This window comes from Clupea harengus, chromosome 14, assembly GCF_900700415.2.
Source record: "Clupea harengus chromosome 14, Ch_v2.0.2, whole genome shotgun sequence".
NCBI classification, from domain to species: Eukaryota; Metazoa; Chordata; class Actinopteri; order Clupeiformes; family Clupeidae; genus Clupea; species Clupea harengus.
In genome coordinates, this window is record NC_045165.1 from 26,172,102 (window position 1) to 26,189,331 (window position 17,230).

A 17,230-nucleotide genomic window follows, 5' to 3' on the forward strand; every position below is an offset into this window, starting at 1 on the left:
TGTAATGTTTATTTGTAATTAATATGCCTTTAATTTATGTAATTGATGTACAGGTGACAATTCACACCATCATTCTAAGGCTTCTGAAATAAATTTAAATGTGTCTGATCTGTCTACAAATATTTTGCAATATTTTACAATAGTCAAGCCACATAACACAGATAAGCCCCTCCTCCTGACCCATCAATTTGTTTTAATCTCTGCCTCACAAACCACCAGATAGCAAACTATGGTACTATTTTTAACAGAAATTACACAAAATATATTGTAATAATACAACCTCATGACCTTCCACAGTATAGTTCCACACTAGAAAGCAAATGTTAAGTTAGAGTGAGATACGGTTAGGAAGTTCACTTTAAGCTATTTTCTCACCTCAGAAGTGAAGAAAATGGCTGATGGTGATCCCAAAACATTTTACAAAAAACACACCATTAAGCAACGAAAGCTGTAAGCTGTCAAGAGGTTAGAAAAACAATCACTATGATGAGGGGCTGGTCAGCAGTATCTAAGGGGTTTTTTTCATGCGTTTTCCAACGTTTTCAAAACAAACTTTTAAGCAGCAATCCCGTGGTTACTGAATGTAAACATGTCTTTTATCCTAAAAAATAGAGTTATGTATGTTAGGATCAAGTGCATACCATCTAAAGGCAAAAATGGCACAATGACATGACCAAAATCTGAGTGACTTTTTGATGACACAAATCATAGGGCCAGTGAGATCACTTCACAGAAGTGATATTTAATATGATATATATTTAATTTCTCCAGTGCAGAACCAAATTTTCCATGGTCTACATGGAGTGAGTGGATTACTAATGGAGCCAAAAGCAAATACTTGTACACAATCATAGTCTGTTTTTTAACCTGAAGACTCCTTTTTTGCTTGTAGCCATCAGGACAGGACATTCAAACACATGTAGCCATTACATGCACATACCGCATATTTACCCAAGTTAGCACAAAGCCAGAGAAAACTTTCAAAAAATCAAAACATCTCAACATAATGGACATTAAATATCTATCTTCCTGATAAAGCCATAATATTGTTTTTGACACCTATGGGCTGTGTTGAGGAATCCTCTTACTGTCTTATGTTGCATGAATGAAATAATAGTTAACTGTGCGTGTTCATGTGACACTTCTATATTTATGGAATATATGCATCGTTGTTATTCTTTTATTAGGCTTCATTTTTTAGGAGACTATAAGTTTGCGTTCACCAGACTTTCCATCTTTATTTAGGTTTATGCACAACATGAACAGCAGCTCTTGCAGCATTCATAGGCATTACACATTATCTGCCATAATGCACAATGAACAACAAATCTCTTTGTGTACATCCGATGCCAGACCTTCTCCTTGAGAAAGGCTCCTTATTTGAGCCTCTGAGTGACGTTGGCCAAGGCGACAGCAAACGCCTGGACGGCTGAGAAAGGATACTGAAAGTCCAAGATGTAGGCGTTGCCATCAATTCTGCCAAACTGCATTACCTAAAGTGAGACAGAGAGGGGACATGTGTGTTGTTACATTCCTAGAGCATAAGAACATTTAGTTCCCCTAGCAAAACAGGTAAAGTAACATCAAAATAAAAAAAAGAAATGGCTTTTTGAACAATCATTAATAGAGTGCTTTTACTGCAGAAAGTAGTTACCAGTTTATCTGCTTTACCATATTGAGCTGTTGTGTAATGTACCATAACACAGTATTTAAAATGTGTACGTCTATGTATATAGCAGTTGAGATTGTACTTAACAGCCATTTTCAGTACAATAGCAATGCTGTCACCACAATGTCTAGCAAGACAGGGGTCTTAATCTAGGCTGCATTAAGGGCTGCATTAGCATTGGAACAGTGCCTTGTTTTGTAGTAAATCCCAAATAAAAATGTGTTCTTAATTCACCAAGTCTCACATAGTCAAATTAAGTATGCACTAGAGTCCTACACAGGATGGATTGTTCAGTCCTGTTTCTGCAAAAATAGACAACATTTTGTCCTGCCCACATCTTTTGTGGGCTTGTCCTGCTTCCGCCCATAAAATACTGCAGGTGGACATTTAAGTGGGATGGATTCTCCTGTGAAAATGTGCCATGCATAAAAAACAACAACCTTGCACCTGTTTATGTAAAACATGGGTTATTTCTTGCTGCTCTTGAGCAAACACGATTGACATTCTGTACTTTTATTTCATTTTCTACATATATTTACATTTTCTTTTTTGGGCTGGGTCCCACAGGTCCTGCGGTACTCCCGTGGGAGTGCAGGCCTTTAGTATGCACCAAGTATTTGAAATTAAGTCAGTTTTGTTTTCTGATATACTTTATGTACATAAACAGAATGTTACTTAAACTACGGTCAGTTTTAGGAAAAAATGAAAAGTCTACCTGTCTGCCATCCAGTTCTATCTGAAAGTTTTTGGCTGACTCTTGAGTCACACGACCACCAAAGTCCAGCTGGTACACTTGTGTGGCCTCATTCCACAATGGCTGCTTGTTAGCCATGACATAGACAAAGCCCTGGCTGCCGAGACTGCGGTCCTCTCTCTCGTTTGCCTTGCGGCACTTGATCTCCTCCAGTTCGCTGGCCATGCGCATGTTTCGCTTGGTCTTCCAGCCCTTTTTGCTGCTCTGGCTCTGATTCATGAGCTCATCTCCGCTGATGAAGAGCTCAGGTTCGCTCTCTGAGCTGTCCTGGAACTCGTTGGTAGTCCTGCTCAGTTTCTTGCCCTTATTCAGCGACTCTCTCTGACCTTTAGGCTTCTTCTTCTCCCGCCCTCCAAGACGTGGGCTGGAGATAAGAGAGTTAAAATCTGAGAGTGCACGGCCTTCTTTTTTGGACTTGCCCTCTGATACCGTGGGCATGTTGGCCTCCTCGGCTCGGCTGTCTAGCCTCTTACGGTTCTTTTTGAACCTGTCTGTGCCCTGGGGAACAGGGCTCTCGCTAAGGGAAGCCTCCCGCTCCTGAAAGCTGTCACCTGCCTCTGCTAGAGCCTTTGATGTGCTCTGGTGGTTGAGTTCAGCAGGTGGAGGAGGAGGAGGAGGTGGGAGAGGTGGGGGAGGAGGCAGAGGGGGTGGAGGAGGAGCTGGAGGTGGAGAAAGGATGGGCTTCTCCAAAACTTGCTGGGACTTGCCAGGTAAGGTACCAGTGGGGTCTTGCATTGGAGGACAGGGATTGTAGGTGTTCCAGGGGTGCAAGGCCATTGGATGCATCTGCAGGCTGCTGCAAGAGCTAGCACCTGGATACATAGGTGGAAGTGGGCAGCAGGCTAGATTAGCAAGATTAGGTGGGTAGCCCGGAGGGAGAACCAGGGAGGGATCTTGCACAGAGGTCACAATGTCATTGGGTGAACAGGGGGGTGGAGGATTTTGTAAAGACTGAAGCTGTGGTCCAACGTGGGGCCCCACACCAGGGGGGAAGGGGGAAAGAGAGATCTGATAGCCAGGGAAAGTCATCGTGTTAGGGTTAGGGTTAGGGTTAGGGTTAGGGGGCAGTTTGGTGGACAGCACAAAAGGCAAGCGGGTCACATCCAACTGTTGTGTTGGACTCAGGAGCAGAGGAGGCTTATTATGAGGGCCTGCAGCACCAGCCAGGATGCTCTGCTCTTGGGGTAACCAAATCGGATCAGTGCAGGTGGGGTCCCACTGATACGGTGGAGGCCGTTTTAATGTCAGGCTCACATCCCCCAGTGTTAGATGCCTCACAGACTTCTCCAGATGGCACTGCTGGTTGAACGTCTCATCTTCGGTGAAGGCAGAGTTGACATACACGGTCCTGTCCCTACTGTTGTCAACGGGGCTTAGAAGATTGTAGGAGGACTGAGAGCCCAACGATGAAGCGCTTTTTGAGTGCACAATGATGGTGCTGTGTGCCGCACCTTTCCCCGTGGGAAAGTCTTGGCGCACAACAGTTCCCCCAGCAATCCCACTGCTGTTTGTGCCTCCACTGCTCACACTCACACTGGCAGTAGGGCTGGTGCTGCTGCATTGTGTGCACGTGTACAGAGCAGAGGGAGCAGCCCTTGGCTGATAAGAAAGCGTCAGACTGTTGTTGTTGTTCATCTTGGTCTTAGTGGGCAGGGTTCGAGCTGTATCCACCATTTGGGAAACCTTCAGAGCAACGTCTCTGCGGTCACGTCGCAACGTGGCGTGAATGAGGCTACTGTCAATCCTCTGAGTGGGACTCCGTATGGTGTTGATCTGATTGGCTGGGTCAGGGTACGGAGGAGGGTCTCCACTGGGTATAGTATAACGGGGCACAGAGAGACGGCTGAGAGTTGCAGAGCTGTAGGGCAGCTGGACCTTCTTCCCTTCGGACGACGTGACCCTGAGCGTGGCCGAACCCATGCCAGACATGTTATAGGAATTCTGGTTCCGTATCAGTCGCCTGCGGGGCCGACAAACCTCCTCCACATTCCCACTGCTGTCGAAGGTCGTGATCCTCTCATAGCCGAGAGGAGTAGGGTACGGCAGCCCCACCGGCTGCAGAGAGAACTCATCCTTGCTCAGGCAGGGCTCCGTACTCAATGCAGTCGCACCATCACTACTTGCCATGAGGCTTGGGGGAGCAGTAGATGGAGGCGGTGGGGCTGCTGACACCACAGTGCCTGGGTAGGGCGGCGGAGGATTTACCTTCCTCATCTGCATCTCCAGAGACACGTCACTTTCGATGAATGACTGCGGTCGTGAGGAGCTCGTCCTCAGGGTAAGTGTTGGTGGCTGGTCCACTCTCTCAGGTACCTGGTCGGAGAGCTGGGGCAAGGGAGGCATCATTTGTAGCTGGTGGAGGGAGATGGTAGGGTAGCCAGAAGGTGGTGGAGGCAGGGTGATCTGCAGTTTCAGCTGTTGCTGCATTTGCTGGTGCTGCCGCTGCAACTGTTGATGCTGCTGCTGGATCTGCTGATGCTGCTGCTGGAGCTGCTGCTGCTGATGCCTCATCTCGTGGATCTGCTGCCGGATCTGCTGTTGCTGTTGTTGCATCTGCTGCTGCTGTTGCTGCATCTGCTCGTGCTGCAGCTGAATTTGCTGCTGCTGCTGTTGGATTTGATGTTGATGCTGCACATGTTGGTGGATTTGTTGATGCGGCTGTATCTGCGGATGCTGCTGTTGGACCTGCTGCTGATGTTGCTGCTGTTGGTGGTGGACCTGTAGTTGATGCTGCTGCTGTTGGTGTTGTAGTTGTTGTTGTTGATGATGATGCTGCTGCTGTTGGATTTGCTGTTGGTGGTGCAAATGCTGTTGCTGGATTTGCTGATGTTGCTGCGGGATTTGTTGTTGATGCTGCTGTTGCAATTGCTGCTGCTGTTGCAATTGCTGTTGATGCTGCTGTTGTATTTGCTGTTGCAATTGCTGTTGTAGCTGCTGATGTTGCTGTTGTAGCTGCTGTTGCTGCTGTTGTAGCTGTTGTTGCTGCAGTTGAATTTGCTGTTGGTGTTGTTGGTGTTGCTGTTGCAGCTTCAGTGTCTGCACCTGTTGCTGCTGTTTTGACTGCTGACTGTGATGGTCTTGTTGACGTTGTTGATGAGTTTGTTGTGGCAAGTGATGTGGAGGCGGAGGGAGAGTCCCAGTCAACAGTGAGCTCATCTCCAGACCACTGAACATCACCTGGCCAGGGTTGGAGTACCTTGCAGGCAGAGTGTGCTGGGCCATTGCTGCCTCCTGATTGGGGTCAGGGGTTGGAACACTGGCAGCTGCCGCCGCCGCCGCAGCAGCTGAGGCTGTGGCTGTGGGATTGGTCAGAACATCCAGCTGAATGTTCTGATTGGCCAGAAGCGATTGGACGAGGCCGATGCTCTGTGTTGGAGACATGGCTTGGGCGGGGCTGTGAATCGGGGCGATGGGAATGTTGACGGTGCAGGGAGGGTTGTCTCCGGTCACCTCAGAGGGTCCCATGACTAAAACACAGAAACACTCTGAGATTAGACTAGTGTGTTGAAAACATTAGGGGACATTTATAAATATCTACTCTAAAGAAAGAAACCCACAAGAAGCCTGTCAGTTTATCGAATAGGATTGATGTGTACATACCCGGCAAATCATCCTCATCCTCACTGAAGACATTTGGGTTGAAGACGGGAAGGCTCATGAAGTCCAGGGAGATTTTACGCACCTCCGGGAGATAGATGGTCATCTGCCTCGGTTGTAAGTGGAGCAAACTGGTCTTGTAGATAACTGCAATACAAATAATGATTTGTATTATAGTAGATGATGAAGAATATTAATATTCCGGTGTACTGAATAGAGCAAAGCAGATATTTCTGCACAAATAGCATAAAATTTGAAATCTGATTTCTTACCGGCACCCAAATTGGCTGGCAAAAACGCTGCAAGTCCCACTATTTTAAATTTTGTTCCCCAAATATTGGATGTGACTTGAGCCAGATAATTATGCTGTGGATTAAGTAAATTAAAATATGCATATGAGATGATGTAAAAAGGAACATAAGAAATAGAATACTGAAATGGTACATTTGGTAAAACCTATACAATGATACCTCACTGATGCTGTCCATGGTGAATTCTCTACGTGTGAGACTGGGAGATCGAATAGGTGGTTTCTTTGGTAGTCTGGGGGACCTTGACATCTCCTGGGCAAGCTTTGGGGATTTCCTAGATTCCATATTGATTCTGTTGAACCACATGTCACATCAAGATGTAACACACATCCTTTGTGTAAAATATACCATCAAAGGAAAATCAATGTCATATTATTATTATTAGACATAAATTACATGCATATCCTTCAATAACCTTGCATATTCTTAACCTCACACCAAACTACCGCAGCAAATACACTCTTGCACTGTACCCCTATTTATAAACATTGGCAAGCTGCAACACATTGATTGCTACTACAAAGGTTCCATGTGACACCTTTAAGTAAGCAAACAAAGCTGTAAATGTTGTTGTGGATATCTGTAAATCACTCCCAGCTCTTATGCCAAGAATGTGAAATTGAACATTTACATTTACCATAAAATCCCTCTTTCCATTTGTATTTAGCTTTATTTGTCAGTTGAAGGTACCTTGGGAGCTTCGGGGACCTGTTTCCTCTGGACCGTTTGGGAGACTTCCTTCCACCCCATTCATCACTGAGCTCTATGTCACTGGAGTCAGAGCAGTTACAGCTGTCCGTCATGTACGAGGACATCATGCTATTCACACACACCTCATCTTCAATCACACACAAAAACAAGAAGTATTCATTCATTCCGCTCTTATTCAGACTTAACATATACAGCACACACACAGTACCTCACACAATATACATACTCCATAATGGATGAACTATCAAAACTACTTAAGCAAGAATATCTACATGATCTGTTAGTGTGTGCCCACACCTGCAAACTGATTATTTTGCTGTGCGAACCATGTTGCAAGTTATTACATTTTTGCACTGTCATGCCCACCTGCTTTGTTGTCCACTTTGGGGTCCATGATGACAAACTCCGGACGGAGTTTGCTGATGCGGCGGCCTTTCAGGATGGGCACCAGTCCCCCCAGGTGCTCGAGGTAAAGGGTGAAGCAGGGCCCCCCTGCTTCGGGCGCGTCCTCCGCACGCTTCATGGTGCAGTGAAGCCTCTCATTCCCGGCTGTGGGGTAGCTGACGAAGTCGCGGATGTTGTTCGGATCTGGAATCGGTGGCTACAAGAAATACAGTCGAGCTTCTTAAGTGTCAAAACCACCACATTGACAATATGCTGGAGAGCCCTGTTCATATCTGTGCCCAGCAGGTCCTACCTTGATGGTGGGAATAAAGGCAGAGGTGACATAGGAGCTGAGCAGCGAGGGCATGTTCAGTTTACCCACGTCCTTCTCCTCCCGCAGAGCACTGGCGATGCCCTGCTGGCACAGGAGCTGCAGGCTGGCCACTCGGTGCTCCACGCGCACCACCAACAGCGCCGGCCCACAGGCCAGGAAAAGGCGTGAGTCACGGTGGCCCCAGCAGATGGTGCTGATAGGCCGCTATGGGGACAGCAAAAGGCTTGTCAACTGTCAGGGCCCACACAGGCAAAAGATATCATGAACAGAAACCTAGAAGAGTCATGATCAGAGGCTTTGAGAGAGGGCAATATTTTTCTCAATAAGCACCTCGAAGGAGGTTCATGCAGCATTTAATGTGCAGTGAGAATAGGCGGAATCCTTATATTTGTTCATTTCATTGACACAAAACAGGTTGCATTCAGGCATAAATGGGTTGAGTAATTGGTGGGTGTGACAGTTAAGTAATTTTGTATCAATCACAGCATACCTAACATACCTTAATAACATTCACATAGAGCTCAGTAATCGTTCAAGAATATAGCAAACAGCTTTCAGTTCCAAAAGGAACTGTTCACAGAGGAGACTGATGTTCATTGGCAGGAAGTCTGCCCAACATGAAATCATTTAGAAGTTTCACAATTTTTTCTGTTGCAAAATGTAAGTCAGGAGATGGATGAGCTCTCCATTGGCCAGCTTTGAGCCTTTCCTATAGCCAATGACATGGATTGAGCATTCCCAGACCTGGCTGCCCTTTACCAAATTTATATTTTATACTTATTATATAATTTATCTCATAAATCCTGTGAGTAGAGTTCAGGCAGAACGTTTCTTCAGTCACCTTAAACTATTAAAGCCACCATGCTGCAGACATCGATTTGGCAGACATCGATCGAAGGTGGTAAACAAGTTTGAAACGTGAGACTGAAACATAAACGTGTTGTCTCAGAGTCACTTTGAATGTGAAATCAAATACAGGCTGATAGCCTTTTTAAAAATTCATCAATCAGTTGTATATTTACATGAATGCAATGTATTGTCTACTTCGTCATTTCAATGCAGTTTGGTAATACAATGTATTTACGTATACAATTAATATGTTAAAAATGCAATCTGTGTCTTTACATTGACTCACAGTTCAGTGTCTATTTACACTTGGCATGATGATTATGTCTACAGCCTGTGGGTGCGCACAGCCTGTGTTTATTGTGTTTGCAGAAAAAAAAAGAAAACATGCACGCACTAACAGACGTAAATAATTGTGAATAAAAATGTTGATTTCTTAAAATTCAGTAACTTTGAATTAGTGGATCATTGATTTCATTTCCCACCAAACAGACTAAACTAAACACGACCTAATTAAACAGCTGCGCTCTAGACTTGGCCTACTTCAGTGTACAAACTGTTTTTCCCAAATATCCTAGAATCAATCAGGAACAGGAAGGTGTGTGCGTAAATAGAACACTCACTATTCCACTGACTCTGATGATTCAGCACCCCTGGTTTAGTGTCTTGCTGATGTTATGAAATTAGCTCAATTATTTTGCCAAGTCATTAAATTATCGTTAGGTCAGGGTCATGCGTTGCAGAGTGTGCGTGATGCCAGCCTTGTTTGCCCATCGATGAGATGAGGACCCTGTGTTTTCATGCCCTTGTCACTGAGCACACAAAGGGCCACTCACCTGTGCCGGAGTCTCCAGGGTGTAGATGTGTTCTCCCTGCACGTTGTAGAACTTCACCAGGGCGTTGCGGGCGACAGGTGCGCAGGCTGAGGCCGAGGGAAGGCTCTGTCTCTCCATCCCCGCTGCAGCCAGCAGGTCGCCCTGTGAGCACCACTGGACCACCACATCTGCAGCACACACACTCCTCTTAGCCCTCAGCAAATTCACAAATAATAATAATAACAATAATAAGGGTGGCAATGGGCTGTTGGATTTAAAAAAAATAATGCAGTACACAAATGGAAAAATATAGTTGTTTGGACTTCCTACCACACAGCGTTAACATAAATAATATGCCTTCACAAAAATAGTCAAAACCCTGATAAATATGTGCTGTACTTGATGCTCTAAATAGCCAATGATTAATTTGTTCATTTGTTCTCATTTCTCACTTAGTGCAGTACTCAGACTTTCCTGTTATTAAAGACATTGTGATGATGACTCATGACCACTTCACTTGTTTACCTTTCAGTCCTGAGCGGATGACATGAGGTGCGAGGTCATCGTAGTTGTTCATTAAACTGATGTCTCCAGATATGAAGCTTACTGTCAGGAGAGGTTTTAGGTTGCGCACTTCAAGACAAAAAAAAAAAGGTTCATTTTCAGTCAGGCCATACCGAAGTACCAACCACTGGCAAAATCACCACATAAGACATGTTTGCATGCGTCTTTGAAGATACAATGCGCTTTGGAAGGTTTGGCCTTCTACCTTGAGGTGGGGCATTGTCATCCGCGTCTGTCTCACTCTCTGTGCTGTCCTCCACCAGGAAGTCGGGGCAGTTCCATGACATGCCTATGATGCCGTCCGACTCATGCAGGAGCACGTGGGCCAGCATCCTCCCGTGGCAGTCCATCACAATAACCTGACCGTCTGCGGTTCCAAACAATACCTGCAGAGATAAACAGAGTGAGGTTATAAATACTGACACTACATAAGGCCACTTCTGTCTGCTTACACTTCCCCGCTTCTGAGTCAAGTCAGGAGCAGAACGGAAGGATGTTTGCGTTGAAGTTTGTTTATCAGGTTTACTCAAAACATTAAAAGGTACATTTGCATAACATTTATAGATGAATTAATCTGTTATTCCAGCAACAAACGCTATACATGGTATCACATACAAAAAAAACACAAAGCAGAGAAATACTTACTACAGTACTACAATACTACAATATCACTACACATGAGTCTGCGATGAGGAATGTCTCCCTCTTCTGACTATGTGGATGAATCTTTTCTGGGTACCTGCTGGTCATCAGGGGTCCATATTCCACAGGTGATCTGACTCTCCAGGTTAATTTCAGATGACCAGTGCCTCTGGCCGCTGACAGACCCAACCAGAACAAACCCATCGCGGTAGGCAATCAGGGCCTGGGTGCCATCATGTGACCAGGTGAAGTCACTCACCTCAAAAACACAACAGAAGCAAAGACAAAACGTCACCTCATGACACGCACCTAAAGGTAATGTGCTGAACATTAGGCAAAGTCACAGATGTTAAAAATCCTAGTGTCACTTGGTCCACTCTTCCTGTTTGCACTTGAGTGTTCTTTCTACTCTGTTTCATCAGTGCTGTAGTGCTCAGTGTTGTTACGTCAGTGTTATTAAGCAGATACTGTGTCCGTGTGAGGAGACAATGTTGACATGCCGTGAGAGAACAGCCTGGTCACATAAGAATTGTTACTCACTTGGGCACCACGATCATTGACCAGCTCCACAGACCATCTGCCCTCGTACTGAATCCACACGAATATCCCGCCCTCCATGTCACACGTTGCCAACTTCTGAAATGGTTCATTCCAACGCACTAGGACAACCTAAGAGTGGATAGTCAAGTCTCCTTAGAAAGCCTCAACAGTTGGCTAAGCTAACAAAAGCTGGTGTGAACGAACTTGTTGTCCGTGTAATTTTAGGGACACCACAGATGACAACACCTCCACAGTACATTCAGACACAATATTAAAGATAATTGACTTACTATTAAACATATTTTGATGAAGTAAAACAGACTTGATCTGTTCTGATCTAACATCCAATCTTAACACTACACTAACTAACTTATACGAAACTATTCCTCCAACACATCATACTAATCTCATCATACACCCATTCTCTGTATGTATAGAGTACAAGTTGACAATGTTGATATTTTTCAGTTATTTTTCACACTGTTATATCTAAGACTACTTCAGAGAGAGCTAGAGTTATGTCTGACCTCGCTGTTGTGCCCACGCAGGTTGAAGTTGATCCTCTGTGGGGTGCTCCTGTCCCGGCGGCAGTGGCTGGAGGTGAAGGTCACCCCCACCACGCCCCTCCCGTTCCCCGTGGCCAGCCAGCCCTCCTCATAGTATCGCCTCCTGCAGACGGGCTTCTCCTTCTCGCTCTTGGGCACGCGGCCCTTCCAGGAGAGGCACAGGATGTTTGAGTCGCTGCAGAGGGTGGGACCGTGCTCCACCGCGGCCAGCATCCCTACTGAGTGACCAGGCTGCGGATGTGAAGGGTCAGAAGTTAGGGTCTGTTTTACTCATACTGTTGGTACCACTCAGAAGTACTGTGATTTTGTTTACTTAAAAGCATTAAATATGCAGTTCATTGTTCATTTGTATACTTCCTGGTCCAAGTATTGGTCACAAAATGTCAGCGTATACATGGTTCGTGAGAGACAGACAGTTAAGCAGTTTTGATTACATCTTTTGCGTCCATTACTGAGGAATCAATTTGTCATCTTTTTCATGTTCCTGCTGTTCTGATCAATTCAGTCTGAACATCTACTGCATATGATTAAAGTGGCAATAGCTACTCACTTCATAGTTCCTGGACATCATTAGACAGAATTTCGTCTTTGAAGAAGGGCTCCATTTTGTAATTTAGATGGAATGCGACAGAGGCTAAATTCCAGAATTGCAATTGTGACCACAAGTAGGAAGCTGAATGAACATCAGGCCATCACACTGCAAAGCAAAATGACATGGTGAGATGAGGGCCAGTGTACGGTCTTATTTTTAAAACCTTCAATGAATGTACTAGATGTCACTTCGGTTTACTTTATAACCTAATCAGAAAGCAGATACTACTAATATCCTCATTCTTCGCCAACTCCAGTCTACCAGTGACCTGTAACTGTAGAAACTGTAAAAAAAATACACTTTCCTTTGTTTTTTTGTAATTTTCATTTAAATGCATTTTATTCAAAGAAAAATAGACATAAAGATAGTGTATGGTATGTACAAGACAAGTACACAGCAACCAGATCACATGTTAAACATAACAGAGGTATAAGAAGGTGCCACTGAAAGAAATGTGTATGCAAGCCATAATAAATGAAACACATCAGGCAAAAGACATAAAATATCTCAACAGAAAAAATGGTTCGCAGAACACCAACTGAAAGAGTCATTCAGATGGATTTGTTTGAGATAGGTAAGAGGAGTTGAGGAGTAAGAAATGCAATATGAAAAAACACAAGCGCATTGGTCTGTACAGGCCTCTTTCTCTACCCCCATATTAGAGGTTTATTACATTATCTGTGCAGATGATTTAATATGTTTTACATGTGTGCAGACCAAACATGTCCACAGTATAGTCGAATCAAATCGGCTTTGCCAAATGTAAAGAATGAAAGGAATGTTGGCACAGTCGTGGTTCTTGACAATTCTACGACATGTTTTCAGAGATATTACCATTCTGGTGGTACCATCATTGTGCAAGACGGTGTACACTGTAACAGGTGAACACTTGGCTTCATTGAGGCTTTTTTTGCAATGCATGGAGATGTTGTATGCATTCCATCCACCACTCCGAGTGATGTTTTCTGAAGGGTCTGGCAAATGTTCTTGTTTATGCGTAAAAGGCTAATCCTAGCCTATATGTTGGAATTCTAGACAGGCGTTCCAATTAATAGGCTCAGTACTACCTGATGTACGGATTCTTCTGTGCCAGAGGCAGAATGCATGTCCAGGTTTGGTAGTAGCCTACTACGTGAATCCAAGTCGAAATTAATATTCACTTGTCTTAAAAATAACAATAGGCAAGTAGCCTAATGAAGGCGTTTAAATGTTTTACTAGCACACAATGAGAATCCGGAGACATCCACCAGACTGAACAGTGAGTCTCCTGAACACCGTCTTCGATTAGTACTTGACATTGGTCTGATCTTACGTCACGGGACGTGCGACAGATGAGTAAAATATTACAGCTGTTTTATAAATACAGGCAGACGATCTGTTGAAGGTGCAATTATTATTTCAAACGGAGATATGCTCTCCTGGGTTTGTAGATTTTTTGTGAGCTATTGAAACAAATGGTGCCTCCATATCTTGAAAAAAAAATGACTATCTGAACTGTCGTCGTGGCAACAAGGGCCATGATTAGTCGACTAAAAGGATATTGTATTTTACAAACCTTTACGTCGTTAACTTTCTTTTTGACATTTAAAATTATTGTTTTACAAGAGCACAGCCTACCATGTCGACATCCAGAATTAGGTAATCAGTTCCATTGTAAAAATTCAATTTCAGCCTTGGATCATAAAACGGATGAAATAGGCCTACAACGAATTACTTAGTGATGTGGTAAAAACATGTTATTTACACAAGATTCAGTTTCAGCAAAATCATTCACAATCACTGATGTGTGCCACGCTTGGCTCTATAATTACCTATCCCGTAGTATGTCCATCCTTGCGCATTCCAGTAAATGAAAGGAGCGGTGACGGCCAAAACAGATGTTAAACATACAACGACGCCAAACTCATTTAAATAGGTGATAACGCTGCTGGCATTTCTGCGATTAAGCCAGCAAACTCACCTCTGTCAGCTCGCACTTGGTGCGCCTTCGAAGGATGTTGCCGCATGCGTACAAAAATCCTCCTATAACGAGTGGGAAAATATCCATCAATTATGTGGAGCGTTGTCGCAATGTACATGAACTGTAGGGGGATTTTAAAGAATTGTGTTGGCAACCTTAGCTCTGACGGAACCAGTTTGTGTCACGTGATGAATAACCCTATCCAGTGGGTAGATTGTCCGTGCCTCACTGCGGCGCGACAGCTACGGCACCCGCGACAGCTGACCTCCTCCGTCATATTCGCACTCAGTATGACATCTCAGTTGAAGTTGGTAATGTTCTTTCAACAGTTAAGAAGAGCGTGTGGTTATCAGAATCTCTGAACCATATAGGCCAAGGACATTACACAGTATTAATCAATTGCTCAGTTTTAGCAGTCAGCTGATCGAATCAACAAATGGGGAAAAGTATGGAAATGTGATGATAGTCTACATTTCACAATGTTTAAAGTTTATATGTATCTACTACACAGTCTGTTTTCATGAGGAAAATCACAACCTGTTGTGTTCTTTGGGTTTTATGTCCACCATCTCTCTAGTATGTTAATTTCAACTTTGTGTACTGAGTGAAGTAGGTTACGTTTATACACTAATGACTGTAAAACATATGCAGAGTGTACCTAAATGACGAGCCCTAATTAGTCCTGTTACTGTTCAAGTCAACTTTTAGATACATTTCCATTGCAAGGTTATTTACAGATTCTAAGGAATGTGTCCAGAATTTGGTGATATATCCCAATATCTGTCATATTGCTGTATGTATAGAACATTAGGCTTGTGGTGAAGGAAACTTAATTTACCATACGCAGCGTAAAAGTCTACAGTCATGATATGACACTTGGTAGGTCCAATAGTGCACAGCTGCTTCCTCAATCTGTGCAGTCTGTCTATATGGCAGCAGTCAGTACATGCAGTCTCTCTTGCTGTAATTGCAGTACTTAATACTATCATGTTGCCCAGTCTCAGACTCAGGTCTCAGTCTCCTGGAAGGCATGGATGACGCTGTCATAAGCAGGCGGGGGTGTTTGGGTGGGCAGATACCCTCTTAGCCCATTGTTGCCAAGCCAGAAAGACTGGCGCTTGTGCCCAGAGGTCGGAAGCAGGCTCCCCTCGCTGGAAGAGGAAGGCTCAATCTCCTGAGTGCTTGGGGAAGATGGCGGACTTTTGGCCCTAAGAGTACCTCCGTTCTGTCCCGGGTGGAAAGTAGAAGCCTGGAAGGGTGTCTTGCGGCCCAGCAGCTCATCCGTGTCCACAGACGTCTGTCGGCGGAGGTTTAAGTGGGCAGAGACGAGGCTGTTGTCTCCAAGATGATGTAAGGCATGGCTCCGGTACAGCCCCATTCGGTTGTGGGCGAGAGAGTAGGAGGTGTTGGATTTCCGCTTAGAGGGTCTGGTGATTACCGCTGAGGCTCTGTGTCGGGACAGCCAGGTGAGGAGGATGAAGATCAGCACACCGATCAGGAGCCCAACCAGCATAGACAGGCAGAAGGCCAGGACCAAACTCTCTGTGGCAAAGAACAGGAAACAGCAGTTGAGTTTCAATATTACCACACCTCGGACTAGTTCACTGTAATTGATGAGTTACAACTTCTGAGGTAAACAATAAAACAAAGGAGATGTTAGATATACAATATGTTATGATCAAAATGTTATGTTCTATGTTACATATTGTATATTGTACATATGACACGTACATTGCCTCAAAATACATGAACACAGTGGTGTAAACTGCTTTGTGTGAAACCAACTGAGGGTTTTTACTTTCACTTACAAAAAATTGCTTTGAAACAACAAACGGAAAGACAAAATATGCACCCTTAAAATGATTGTAAATTCTGAGGTATAGGTTTGTATTTTGTTTTTAGGGAGAGCCGAAACCAAAGCCATTCATCAGAATGTCCATGCTTAAAATCTCAGCTCTAGTAAAGCCAGTAACGGAAGCCCGGAATATTGCCTTACCAATGCCAAAAGAGTGTAGAATCTCCCAAATAGGGTGAGTCTCATTGGCAGCCATAGTCCCCAAACGCCAGCTGAGATCAGGAGGGCAAAACAACAGGCAAAGCAGCCACCCTGACTGCACAGAGAGACTTCGTACCCAACACCAGGAGTTGCTGTGGGAGATTTTTTTCTTGCTTGCAAAAACGGAAACTTTTCGTCATGTTTCCTGCCTGTTTTCCCACTTTTAAAATTAGCATGTGCTTGGCTTATCTGTTTGGACCACAGGCTCTGGGAAACAGAGGCCTTTTCCTCTTGCATCATTTCCTCCATTTCACTCAATACACAACAATGGCTCTGTGCCCTTATTCTATTCACACAAGGTAAGATAATGGTCTCTGGAGAAAGGCTCTATTCCTTTCTTCTTTAGCAATGACTTGAGGGGTTTGTAAATACACATACAATAGGATGGGATAACAGAATAGGAGAGGCAGTGTTTATCACCTTCAGTTTACAGTCTACTGCAGTAGTAGAGAGCTTTGATACGTATGAGAAAGATGCCAAATAGCACATCTTTAGTTTATCAAGTATTCTGTTTCAGCTGTTTCCTTCCATTGTCTCTCCTCTCCGGACTGAAGTCCCCCTCCCACCAAGATATATGAACCAGCTCGCATGTGCTTTGGGTTGACAGCGTGAGCCTCCGAAGTCATCTATCCATTCTGATGCGTTTTTTGGTTGATTTGTTGAAATGTTGGTTGGGAATTCCACCAGCCCCAAAGAGAGCACATTAGAGCGTAGGCTACCTCTAGATGGCGTCGTAGGTCTACAAAACCCTTACTTGAACTGTAGGTGCCATTTTTACAATAAGGTGTAACTTCATTACGATTTTTTCTCTGACCTACGAACAGGGGCGTCGTTAGGCCTATTTTAGGGGGGCTGAAGCCCCCCTAAAATGTTCTTCAGCCCCCCCAAA

At 44.4% G+C, this 17,230-nt stretch overlaps 2 protein-coding genes across 2 annotated transcripts; both read right to left on the minus strand.

Annotated features, from left to right (window-relative positions):
- Positions 1-7: 7 nt before the first annotated feature.
- tulp4b (TUB like protein 4b) lies at positions 8-14,225 on the minus strand. Its single transcript, XM_031581027.1, has 17 exons — positions 14,137-14,225; positions 12,284-12,430; positions 11,695-11,964; positions 11,168-11,296; positions 10,725-10,886; positions 10,191-10,371; positions 9,947-10,054; positions 9,443-9,609; positions 7,740-7,964; positions 7,409-7,643; positions 7,022-7,169; positions 6,491-6,623; positions 6,293-6,386; positions 6,024-6,167; positions 5,601-5,890; positions 2,385-4,886; positions 8-1,493 (listed from the first exon to the last, which is right to left on the minus strand). The coding sequence occupies exons 2-17, from the start codon at positions 12,302-12,304 to the stop codon at positions 1,377-1,379; spliced, it is 4,926 nt and encodes a 1,641-aa protein (XP_031436887.1). The 5' UTR covers positions 12,305-12,430; positions 14,137-14,225; the 3' UTR covers positions 8-1,376.
- myct1b (myc target 1b) lies at positions 12,635-16,488 on the minus strand. Its single transcript, XM_012838051.3, has 2 exons — positions 16,282-16,488; positions 12,635-15,827 (listed from the first exon to the last, which is right to left on the minus strand). The coding sequence occupies exons 1-2, from the start codon at positions 16,334-16,336 to the stop codon at positions 15,292-15,294; spliced, it is 591 nt and encodes a 196-aa protein (XP_012693505.2). The 5' UTR covers positions 16,337-16,488; the 3' UTR covers positions 12,635-15,291.
- Between the last annotated feature and the right edge of the window lie 742 nt (positions 16,489-17,230).

What these genes read in the sequence shown, in the direction of transcription:
- tulp4b (XM_031581027.1), bottom strand. Translation starts at nt 12,304, where the DNA reads ATGATGTCCAGGAACTATGAA. An exon ending in TGACAATGCCCCACCTCAAG is followed by an intron (nt 10,055 to 10,190) that starts GTAGAAGGCCAA and finishes TTTGTCTTGAAG; the next exon opens with TGCGCAACCTAAAACCTCTC. An exon ending in CCCTGGAGACTCCGGCACAG is followed by an intron (nt 7,965 to 9,442) that starts GTGAGTGGCCCT and finishes CTGTCCCCATAG; the next exon opens with CGGCCTATCAGCACCATCTG.
- myct1b (XM_012838051.3), bottom strand. Translation starts at nt 16,336, where the DNA reads ATGGCTGCCAATGAGACTCACCCTATTTGGGAGATTCTACACTCTTTT. An exon ending in TCTACACTCTTTTGGCATTG is followed by an intron (nt 15,828 to 16,281) that starts GTAAGGCAATAT and finishes TCTTTGCCACAG; the next exon opens with AGAGTTTGGTCCTGGCCTTC.